Here is a 12,458-nt window from a genome sequence, read left to right on the forward strand (position 1 = left end):
GCTGTCTGTTATACAATACAGCTTTATTTATAAAGCACTTTAAAACCTCCAGACCAAAGTGCTGTACAGTCAAATAAACAAACAACACACAAGTAAAGTACAAGTAAAAACAATAGACAATTTCAAAGCAATAAAAGCAACAATCTAAAAGATGTCAATACGCAAAGGAGAAGAGGTGGGTTATAAAGTTATAACTCAAGCTGCAACATTGTTTTGGAAGGCTTTCCTATGTACAGCTAAGGTAGTAGGTACACACAGACACTCCTACACTGTAGTTGTCTTTCACACCACTGTTTGGCTTTGTTATGTTTGCCCTGAGCTGCTCAACTAGAACCGGGGAGTTTTTACAGTTTATTATGCAACCTGAGGCTTGTGTTGGGGAGGATGGACAAGTATTCCAGTTCCAATGGAGATTACAGGTCAAAAGTTGAGTTTTAAAAGCCAGTATTCTGAAAACTTTCCAGAGTTATTGCAGTATCGCTGGTACTGATAATCAACCACAACAATCCGCACTGATGCAAGAAGCCACCTGACTAATAGTGGCTTAATGTCAAATAATTAAATAAATACATTTAGTTGATTCAGTTACTACTAGTATAAGTGTATGACTTCTCCTATTCTGGCTGCTATTTTGGCGCAAACCAAGCCTAGATTGGTTTAATCATTGGGGAAACATTTGGTTAGCACTGAGTGTACTTATGTCAAAAAATCCATTCAAACAATAGCATGAGAAAACTGTGTAACCAGCGGTTACAGAAGAAGCACGATGTTGTACTAGTGCCTGCAGAATAAATGCGTTACCATCTGGCTACAAACCACTAAAAAGTGTAAAGGCTATTCTCTGCTGGATGTTCTTTTTGTAATGTCCCATTTCCGGTTGTGGAAATTGTCACCTTGAGATCATTGTGGAACAGCAAGGATGCTTCATGTGATTTTACAGCTCCATAGAACCTTGACAGTCAGGTTTTTGGAGTGTAAATGTCTACTTCTGTGGATATTACTCTCACTTTTGTGGCAATAAACTATTAACAGACAGCTGATGCAGGTATTGGCAACAACACTGTCACCACTATAGATAGGAGATAGAGGTCAGAAGTGACATTTTTGGAGGCAGTGTTGTATTTGGCAATGAACTTGGAACAGTGATATGAAGATTTCTGTTAGTTATGCAGATTCAAGGTGAGTGAAATGCTGCTGAAGCAATTTCACAAATTCATAAGCCATTACAGTGACCAAGGGATTGTGACCTTTTCAAAACAACCAAAGCAAAGACAACTCACACTCTGATCATGTGATGTTTGACACATTATGGAGGGGAATACAACCACAGAACTAGATATACATCTAACGCTTTACAATAGACATACAAATAAATCATATGTACTCTGGTGCTGAGAATATTCCAGCATATACTTTACTTCCTAGATAACATTTTATAAAGATGTAATGCATAGACAACAAGCATTGGCTATGGATCTATCAATTGTCATATACAGTATTCTAGGTGCGAATGATGCCAACAATGTTGATAGCACGCCACTGTTAGCATCTCAAAATGCAAATTGAGCCTTTTAACACAATAAGAATGCACGTTTAATGTTAAGCATTTTAGCATATGAGGGTTCATACCATCAGCTTGATAATGCAAAAATGTTGCATACATGTATGAGCTTAACATAGGCATTTTACAATTCTAACTTTGAGAGAGCACAAAAAATGAAATGCACCAATATGAGGTCTTCTTTTCTCCAGTACTGTTTTGCATGTTAAAAAATGTAAATGTGGCTATCATTTAGCTTTAACATGTTGGCAAGCTATGACTAGCTTTTATGTCAAACCTAACGTTGCCTTGCAAGAGTTCTATGTTCAAAAGTGTTTGTAGCACATCTTATGCCTACATTTATTAAGGGTTTTGCCTTTGAAGTACCCTGCTATAAATGGCATTATGGGCAAGTATTATTAGGTATACATCCCTCAGCAAACTCTGAATTTCCATACCGATTTTCACATCAATCCTTCCAATAACTCTCAAGACTGACCAACCAACCAAGCTATCCCAAGAGCAACCACGTAGGAAAAAGATACATTAAACTCATGACCAATGATTGCTTGTTGCTAATAGCTATATTTTCTCCAAGATGGCACTTGTGTTCATATCCAGCCAATGCAGAGCAGGAATCCATTGATATGAACATAAAACCTGAGACTTAACAGAGTATGAACAATAAACACTAATAGCAGGATCTAGTGAAGTTTTTATTGTTGTGCCAATTTGTTTTGGCACAGAGAAAATTACAGTCATTAAAGCTTCAATAGTGTTGTATCTGCTTACCCATCTCGACCTTTGCTGACAATCTTGACTTCAAAGTAGTAGATCCCACAGGCAGCAGGGATTGGTTGTGTTGCTCGAACTGATGCTGCGTCCTTGTGGTTCTTACCGTGACCTGCAAGAATACAAATAGTAGGTGTTACATGAAGGATTTGGTAGCTCCATTTCATTGAAAGAGTCTTCTCTTAATTAAATTGAGTTGGCATTGAGCATTGAGAACTAAGCTGACAGTTGACAGTGACATTTTAAAGCCACTTGCAATTTTATTTCACGAACAAAATGGAGATTTAAAACAACATTGGAACAGATTGCTTGCTTTGATTGCTGGTTTTCTGACAAAACTGGTAGAGCAGACAAACACATTCACCAAACTGGTTTGGTTGTTTGCTAAGTTGAATTCCAAAACAACAGAGGGAAAGTCGACAGCTCATAACAATTCTACATTTGTGCACTCAACTGCCTTTGTTGCCTCATGAGCGGTCACAAATCGTCTGCATTTTGTTTACACCAGCTGGTGGGTGTTAAGCATCTTAAATGCCCAGTGTCTAAGAAATGTAACTCCAGCTTTACACAGTCAAACTTATCGAAGTCAAAACATTTGAACAATCAAAAAGGAAAAAGTAAGTTACTGGAATATCAACGTCAAAAAAAGAAGATAAATCATATTGTTTTTTACATGGACAATGTATGTATTTCTAAAATGTTACAACTCTATTATGCAAAATGTGATCAAAATGTAAAACTCATAAATGTCTTTTATGCTATAATCTTAAACTTTCAACATATTTTATGACAAATCAAGATGTTTTCTTTCGTTTCAAATGATTCAGGGTTCTACGTATGTTCAAAAGTTATTGCTAGTGAAAATCTACCAGCCTACCAGAAGCTGACTGACCTCTGCACAAGCCAAAGTAAAGCACTGGTTGGTTTTATTTGTCAACTATGTGACTATATTCTGTTGTGGCTGTGACTTTACTGATCGAGTGTGCTCTCATCGACTTTTTTTCCTTGGTCCCCTGACCTATGTTTCTTGAACAATTTCCTCTTTGTCAAACTTCATCTTCTATGACAACTTTATCAACCCACACATTCACTTCTAACGATATGGCTTACTATAGTGGGAACTAAAAGTGATCAGTCCTTGACAAGAGCTCTGATAGGACTGTCTTTATCTTAATAGATAGAACCGGAGGATGAAACAATTATTTGTCACACATACTAACTGACATACATGCACACAGCTGCAGCACCGGAGTTGGGTGTTACGCGTTACTGTAATAATATTACATTTTTCGGTAACGGAGTAATGTAACGCGTTACTGTTATAAATTCAGTAATCACACTACAGTTAGCCTACTAACATAAATAATTACTAGATTCTCCCTTTGACAGACAAAAGGGATTTCCGCCGCAGGTTTATATTTACGTAACATTTGCAGTGCATAAACATGGCTGAGTCGTCATCATCATCAACAGCGATAACTTTCGAGGGGTGGAGGTATGCCCATTATTTTGAGTTTGTCCGAAGAAAGGATAGGAATGTGACGGTGAGGTGCAAACTGTGTCCAGGCCAGAAGCTTTTATCCACTGCTGTAAACACAACTTCAAACCTTCACAAGCACCTGCAAAGACAACATGCTAACGTGACGCTAATAGCTAAGGACCTCCGAAACCAGAGTGAGGATGGTAGGTTTTCACCGACAGTTAGCTTGTGGTAGCCTATTTTATTAAAGAGCATACAAAGAAAGACTTGTGTTATGTCTTCCTTATTGCAATAGTAATTGTTATATGTGTGCACATGTAGGCCTAAGTTTTAAGTTTTGGCTATAGGCTGTTGCTGAGTAACGCAAAAGTCATGTAAAGTAACAAGTTACTTTATGTAGACAGTAACGAAGTAAAGTAATGTATTACTTTTTTTTTTTTTAAAGTAACAAGTAATATATTCCTTTTTTTGAGTAATGACCCCATCTCTGTACAGCACACACAGTGAAATTTGGTCTCTGCTTTTTACCCATCCTAGTACTAGGAGCAGTGGGCAGCTATTGCACAGCGCCGCGGAGCAATGGGAGTGAGGGGGGAAGGGGGGTGTCCGGTACCTTGCTCAAGGGCACCACGGCAGGGCAGGAGGTGAACTGGGACATCTCCAAGTAGCAGTCCACACTCCATATTTAGGTCTGTTCGGGGACTTGAACCAGCGGCCCTACGGGCTCACAGTCCAAGCCCCTACTGACTGAGCCACTACTGGAGAGTGATGCAAGAATGAGTCCTAAAACCCATAAATTAGATAACATTCTGCCACTTCCTGTTCCCTCGTCTTGAAGTCGCGTTTGTAGTAACATGCCTGAAATCAGGTCTGTGGTAAACACAAGCTTTAGAGATATTCATGTTTTGCTTTATGACTTACAACACTTTGGTAAATACACCACTGTTGAATGTCTAAATCCTCAACATGACTACATAACGCCATCAACATTAGCACACAGACATGCAACCATGATGACATTTGTTTATATCCCAACGTTGGCTAGTTAATTCTGGAAATTACATTTAAGCTTAAAAAAGCATAGACTATGGTGTTAATATGAACACAACTTGCAAGTAAAATAAACGTGTGTTTGCCACAGATCCTATTTTCTGCAAGATCCAATGGAAAAATGCAATTTCTCCAGTCGAGGGAGCCCCTGCGATGCTAACTTCCGGGTTGGCCAGTGATACCTCATCACTGCACCACTCTATAGTCCACACTTTAGTCAAGGTGACTCTTCTACAATTCCATGATAAATAACATGTTTTTGTGCGTAAAGATGAAGACTTTATGTACAATCAGTGGTGAAGATGTAAGCAAAGGGGTCATAGGGCTCATGGTATTGTCTTTGAACCAATTAAATTGAAGCACAACAGTCATTACTGTCTGCTATTCTATAATCAGATGGCTGCTTATGCAATCCCTCGGGTCATGAGAGGAGGATAGAGAGACAGAGAGAGAGACGACCATGTTCAGTTGTGTGTTGTTGTATAACTGCCATCTAGGCTCTACAGTAAACATGTGCATCTCTCTGTTACATGTAATCTGTTCTGATAGTCATTGTGAGCTCTTTGTGTACGAGTGTGTGTGTTTGCAATACTGTATGTGCATGTAAGAAATGCAGATAGGTTGTAACCTTAAACGAAGCAGCTGGCTGTCAGCAGACACCTTGAGGCTGTTGCTCTCTCTCTCTCTGTGTGTGTGTGTGTGTGTGTGTGTGTGTGTGTGTGTGTGTGTGTGTGTGTGTGTGTGTGTGTGTGTGTGTGTGTGTGTGTATATATAGTGATGATTAAAATGAAACCTAGTCAAATGAAACCAAGCTTAGTGTTTTGGTCTATATTTAACTTTTATTTTATGTAACATTTACGCTTGTAGTGATTTTAACGCTCATGAAATCATCATCACACCAGTGCCAACAATATTTAAAGAAGATAAATGTCATGCATTCCTTGCCTCAAGATGTTAAAACAATGATGGGGAATGTTAGGCTAATGCACAAAACTTACATTGTCCATTATTGTCAGCAAATTAAAATGGTTTAAGAAAGAAATAATTACCATAACATTCACTTACTCACGTTCTATAGCTCAAATCTAAATGTATGTTATCACTGCATGTGCGTGTTTGTGTGTGATTGTCCGGTCCAATGGCGGCAGGAACATTGGTGAAGTCTATTTTTAGCTGCTCCTTGTGAAAACGATTCGTTAGTAGGCCAACAGGTCTCTTTACAACTGCATAGATGGGTAGGAGAAATGGCTACTACTTTAAACACCTACTGCCCGCCAAAGGGTAATCCAAATGATGTGTTTATAAAAGCAAAAGGTTTACATCATGTAGGATTTTCCACATTATCTGAAATATTAACATAAGAATGCAACTATTTAGCTGAAGCAAAGGGTCATCTGGTAAAAAGCTCTGGAACAACATGCTGTCACGTGACATTAAACCTCTTGACTGGAGGTTAAGGATCAAAGGTTAATGTGTTGTTCTTACAACATAGCACAGTGTGGCCCTGATGATAACTAGTAATCCCTTCCTAGGTTGAACCCTTGACCCCCACCAGGAGAAAGTGCAGAAAAGTTCTTTCAACTCTATAACAATAAGAAAATCAGGTCATATTTTGGGTCTGGCCAAGCAGTGCAAGGTTACATATTGACTGTTTGTTTGGCCCCTATTATTCAGATTTTCAGATTCATATTTGTATTCTGTGCCTCTACTGTGACATGTTTCCATGCTTAATTGTTAAAAAAGCTCTTTATTTTTCTCATATTTTTCTGATATTAAACTATAATAAGGACTATAATTGGGTGCTGCAGCCAGGGTGTGTGAGAGAGAAACTCCACCTGGAGGGACTGCACAGGGATTTGAGCCTTTGCAGATTATTTCATGCACAAATCCTATAAAGCATAAAAGGGCCTCTTTAAGAAATGTTTTGCCCTAAAAGCAGTAGGGATGCAACGGATGAAATTCCAAAAACCAGACAATTAATCAACATCAAAACAACGGTTTCAGAATCAGAAACGGGTTTATTGCCAGGTAGGTTCACACGTACGAGGAATTTGACTTGATGTCGTGATGCATACATAAAATATAAAACAAAGAATCTCCATATAAAACAACAAATCTTTAAGGACACTGTAATAAAATATAGTTAAATAGCAATAAAATAAAGCAGTAATTTACAGTGAAATAGAATGTAATGAATTAGAGAATATAAACTATGAAATAAGAATATGTGCAGTAAGCAGTATTGAACATTGTGCGCATTAATGTAATGCATATAGAGACTACGTTGTGGCTGAGGTAAAGTGTCAGTGGGGGGGCCGGGCCTTGTTTAAGAGGCCGGTAGCGGAGGGGATGTGTTCTTTGGTGTTAGTTTGGTGTGTAAGAGGCTTTATGGCCCAGACACACCAAACTGACACCAAAGAACACGTCCTGACGGACCCGATTGTTGTGTCGCCTCACGTCTTCTGCGTCTTGGCCAACAGTCGCACTGGAACACACCGCAAAGACTTCAGCAGACGGCCAAGTAGCACGTACGCACTGCGCATGCGCAATAACTCTCCTTACCAGCAGGCGGCGGTAGTGTGTATTCCTCATTCAAAAGAGGCAACAACCAGAAGACAGACAGAGCGAAGAAGAACAGACTGCATGATATCAATAAACAACAAATAGCGCGTGCGACGTGCGACGTGCGTTCCATTTTCACTCTACAGCGAGAAGCTCACGGGGCTTTCCCGAACCTGTGTCGAGAGCTGGAGTTAAATGAAATCTCAGATTTGTCTTCTTAATCGTTTGTTTGGGTCCCTCACTTCCGTTTCGCTTCTCATGCACTGATTCGCTAAGCTGAACAGCCAATCAGAGTGATGTTGAATCGGCGGCAGAAGGTGTCGGCATGGCCGAAAAGACACGACAGTGCAGGACACACCAATCTCAGTAGGGCGACAGGGCGCTCATCGGCGGCCAGACATCTATCGACGCCGAAAATCGGCCCGGTGTGTCCGGGCCTTTAGACCACGCCAGACAGAAGCAGAGTCGTTTGCTGAGAGCTGGTGTTGGAGTTTCTCAGAGTATTGTCGTTTAGCATCTCTCACCGCCTTGCCAAAGACGTACTTCGACTCTCTAAAACGTGCCTTATCGCCACTCCTAAACGCCTCCTCCTTTTGCAATCTTAGCTGTTTCAGTTTAAGTGTGAACCAGGGCTTGTTGTTGTTGAAACTCACCCTGGTGCGTGTTGGTACACAGCTGTCCTCCTCGCAGAAGCTGATGTATGACGTCACAGCCTCATCCAGACTTTGAGTAGCAGTCCTAAACAGTCAGTACAGTCCAAACACGCCTGAAGTTCCTCCTTAGCTTTACTGCTCCACTGCCTGAATGTCCTCACTACAGGTTCACACAGCTTGAGTTTCTGCCGGTATGCAGGAATCAGGTGGACCATGGTGTGGTCAGAGTGGCCCAGTGCAGCGCGGGGGACGGCGTGATAGGCTCCCTTGATGGTAGTGTAGCAGTGATCCAAAAATATCCCCCTCTCTGGTGGGGCATTTAATAAACTGTTTGTATTTTGGGAGTTTGTGGCTGAGGTTGCCTTTGTTAAAGTCACCAAGAACAATAACTAGGCAGTCTGGATAAGTCCTCTCCACACACAGTATCTGGTCGGCGAGTGTGCGCTGTGCCTCCTGCACGTTCGCATGCGGTGGGATGTACACAACGACCAGTATGAATGAGGAGAACTCTCGGGGGGAATAAAAGGGTTTGCAGTTGATGATAAAAGTGTCCAGAGTGGTAGAACAGTGCTGCAGAATCACTGTCACATCGTTGCACCAGCCACTATTAGTGTAAAAACATATTCCTCCACCTTTTGATTTGCCAGAGAGCTCTGTGTCACGACCCGCTCTGAATAGCTGGAAGCCTCCCAGCTGCAGCGCCAAGTCCGGAATCGATCCACACAGCCAGGTCTCAGTGAAGCACACAACACAAGATGAAGAAAAGTCTCCGTTTCTAACCAGTAGCTGAAGCTCGTCCAGTTTATTGCTTATGGAACGCACGTTGGAGAGAAATATTCCGGGTAGCGGCGTGCGAAGTCCGCGGCTGCGTGTTGGTCGCTTACAAATGTAACAACCTAGTTAAGTAGTTGTGACGGCCGTCGCCTCTCCGGTCCTGTTAATTATGTTTTGCTGTTTATGTATGTAAATGAGCTGTGCAGTTGCCCCAATGTCATTGGCTGCCATCTCCTGGTCCGCCTCCGAAGACACTGATTGGAGCACGCCGGAACCCGACGCGCTCCAATCCCTGTGCAATCCCAGCGCACACCTACCTGAGATGACTACAAAGCCTGGGGACAACTATCACTCGGGAGGCTCTGCTGCGATCAGACGCCTCACACATTTTGCTCCTGTGTCGTGGACATTTCAGACTTGAGCTAGTAGATTGTGTTTGACTCTTGTGATCCGTGTTTAGTGTTTATATATGGGCTTAGAGTAGCGTGTTGAGATATGTGTTTAGAGTAGCGTGTTTTGTTTCCCCTTGTTAGCTGCATTTCCCTGCAGCCTCCTTCCATTATTAGTGATTGGTAGTGATTACAGGTGTGTGTACATAGGCTCACTTCTAGAGTCCTCTTTCAGTTACTAGCAGTATACCTGCGCCCTTTTGGTTCCTCTGTTCGGCTTAGGCTACGTTTGCTTTTATTTTGTTGTACACCTTTGTTGTTCATTTTGTCTTTTTGTTTATGTATGTCTGTAAGTTGTTGCTATTGTCGGGACCCCCTTGAAAACGAGATGGTGCATCTCAAGGGGTTTATCCCAATGAATAAAATGTCTGTATATATTATTCATTAAACCCTATTATAATTATTTACCAAAGCCATCTGGTGTGTGTTACCTTCCTCATCCCTAGTGGGTTCGTAACAGTAGTGATGAGGTATTGTTGTAGGCCATCCCGGAAGTCAGCCTCGCAAGGGCTCCCTCGACTAAAGAAATGGAATCTCCCCATTGGATCTTTGAATATTGCGGAAAATAAGATCTGTGGTAAACTTTTATGATACTTTGCAACTTTTTGAATCGTAAATGCTGCATTCACACCATGTTGATCAGACTGTTAATTTCTTAACCTAGTGCGGAGATACATATAGCATGAAACGAAGAGGTCCAACATATCCATCGGTACCACCAACGTTTCGATACCTTGTTTGGAAGTGCACTTAAAATCGTTCCAAAGCTGATTTCTGTTAAGTAAGGTGGCCTGAAATGACGAGCAAAGTATAGAATTCCAAAAAATCCATTGCTGTCAAAATGATCCCTCTAGCTCGCCTGCAAGGGCCTCAAAAGACGATTTAAAGTTAAGCTGTTTTTTGTTCATCTTTCCTGTCATTATTGCTGATATTGGTCATTTCTAACAGCTGCTATATCTCACACTTAGTCAAAAGTGTCAACCGACCAATAGCAAAATGGCTCTAATGCCTCCATAACAGTTGCATCTAAACAGAATCTAAAATGAACACATCAGCAGATTTAAGAAGACATGCACAGTTTGTTTGTGGCTGATTTATTATGTTAACCTGTACAAATACTAAACATAGCAAAAATAGATAATCAAGTCATTTAAATGGTAAAACTGCAGGGCTAGCATTTGAGCTTACAATCTGCCTAAGGTTCTCAAGTCTGGATATGAGAGGGTTTTTCTTTTTCATGTTCTTATCATTCAGCACACATTGCATGAATTCAGCTTCAGGCTAAGGCCATGACCTTTTTCTTTAAAATGTTTTCCTAACCTCTGAAAACTTGAAAGATAAAAGTAAAACTGAGCACTGTATTTTATAACAACAACATGACTGCTTGCCATATGAAAAAAGTTGATCAAATATAAAGCTGATATTGCTTTAAGCTCACAGCTATTTTTTTTTACTGGTTGGTTTATGTGTGCCGCCTCTGGAAACACAGGCTCAAATAAGTCACACTGGTGGCTCGTAAATATGGTCAACATTTAACTTACAACGAGATATTTTTGTTTTAAAAATATATAAAAGGCCAAGACTGTGAACATAAGAAACTGGAATTACTCTTTAAAAACCCTTCACAACCATGGAACATCCACACATGGGCGTTTACAAACTGTGATTTATTTATATTTCCTTAACCCTTTTTAAATGTTGTTGCCGCAAAACAACTTTTGCCACCTTTAAAATCTGTAGTTAAACTGAAATGAATTGCATTTATTTATCACTGATGGTGTTGGAGTTAATATTCAAGGTGCTGGCCTCCTTCCTGGGAGCTATCGGGGCTCAGCTAGGACGCTGGGACATGTGGAACAGGATTGAGCCATCCATTCAGAGATTAATATACAACCCACTGCTGAACTACTAACGCCCTCCATAAAGTAATATGTGGTATTACCGTATAGAATTCACAATCAATATCAAACAAACTTAAGCCTTAACACAAGCCTTTGTCGTGGGTCCTTTTAAAACTGTAAAAAAAAAAAGTGTCTTGAAGAATTATCAACCAAATGTTAGTAGGGTTACACAACTTAAACATAAATAAAAGAGAAGGGCACTTGGAGAGCGTTTTTATAAATGAAAAACAATGCTTGTGCCGATCCCTTGATTAGATTGTCTCCAAAATAGAAGCTTTGTTATTCCACTAAGTTTCATGAAAACCAGTTCAGGAGTGTTCTGGTAATACTGCCGACAAATAGACAAACAAACCAACAAATCAAACTGAAATCATAACCCTCTTGACGGTGATAAGTACGAAGTTTGGACAGGAAGTTTAGGTGACAATGTCAAACAATGACATGAGCTATTGAAACTTAATATGCTACCTGAGCTAAATACAGTGGTCCAAGACCTGTTCCAGTTATTCACTCCACCACAGTAGCATGCAAAAACTACGTAAGCCACAACTTTGATGAGCACACAGCTAAGATTTCTTATTGAAGCTGTAGTGCCTTTCTGTCTTTCTTTTCCCTCAGTGAGAAAGTAACAGTGTGTTCAATGAACTTGGACTAATCCAAGGTGTCCTGAAGGGGCAGCTATGGGATTAGGGGCCCCTGGGTCAGGTACCTTGAGCCATTAGGTCCTTGTGTAACTGGACCATAAACTTTGTCTTCATCCTTGGCACTTTGTCAACACTTTCTCAATTGATCACTCCATTAGGCTACGTCATTATATTTGTGATTTTCAAGGACATCATTTTAAGGCCCAGCCAACGATTGGAGGATGTCCAGAGTTCTTTGTTGACCTCAGGATTGCATGTCAGATTTTTCCCTGATGATGAAGTTCTGTTAGCTTCGTCAGTCTGTGACCTAAATCACTCGGGGTGGTTTGCCTCCGAATGTGAAGTGGAGGGTCAGCATCTCATGGTAAATGTCAGAAAGTGAATAATCCCCTAGTGCAGGGGTGGCCAACCTGTGGCTCTCGAGCCGCATGCGGCTCTTTGCCTAGTTTCATGCGGCTCTTCAGTTCATATTGAATTGTATATGTGTGAGTTTGGGGGAGAGACACTGACTCCTGACTAGTGGTGCAAGGTGTACCGATACTTGAAAGGTATACCGCGATACCCTGCCGTTAAAAAAGTTACGATTCCTCCGTTTAAGAATGACGGCGGAAAG

General features: G+C 40.8%; 1 protein-coding gene across 1 annotated transcript in view; it reads right to left on the minus strand.

Annotated features, from left to right (window-relative positions):
• The window catches only part of ranbp10 (RAN binding protein 10), a 50,749-nt gene that overhangs the window by 30,835 nt on the left and 7,456 nt on the right, over nt 1-12,458 (minus strand). Inside the window, 1 exon segment of the mRNA XM_034205878.1 lies at nt 2,333-2,444. Within this exon segment, the coding sequence (XP_034061769.1) occupies nt 2,333-2,444 (112 nt within the window).

This window comes from Gymnodraco acuticeps, unplaced genomic scaffold (genome assembly GCF_902827175.1).
Source record: "Gymnodraco acuticeps unplaced genomic scaffold, fGymAcu1.1, whole genome shotgun sequence".
NCBI lineage: Eukaryota > Metazoa > Chordata > Actinopteri > Perciformes > Bathydraconidae > Gymnodraco > Gymnodraco acuticeps.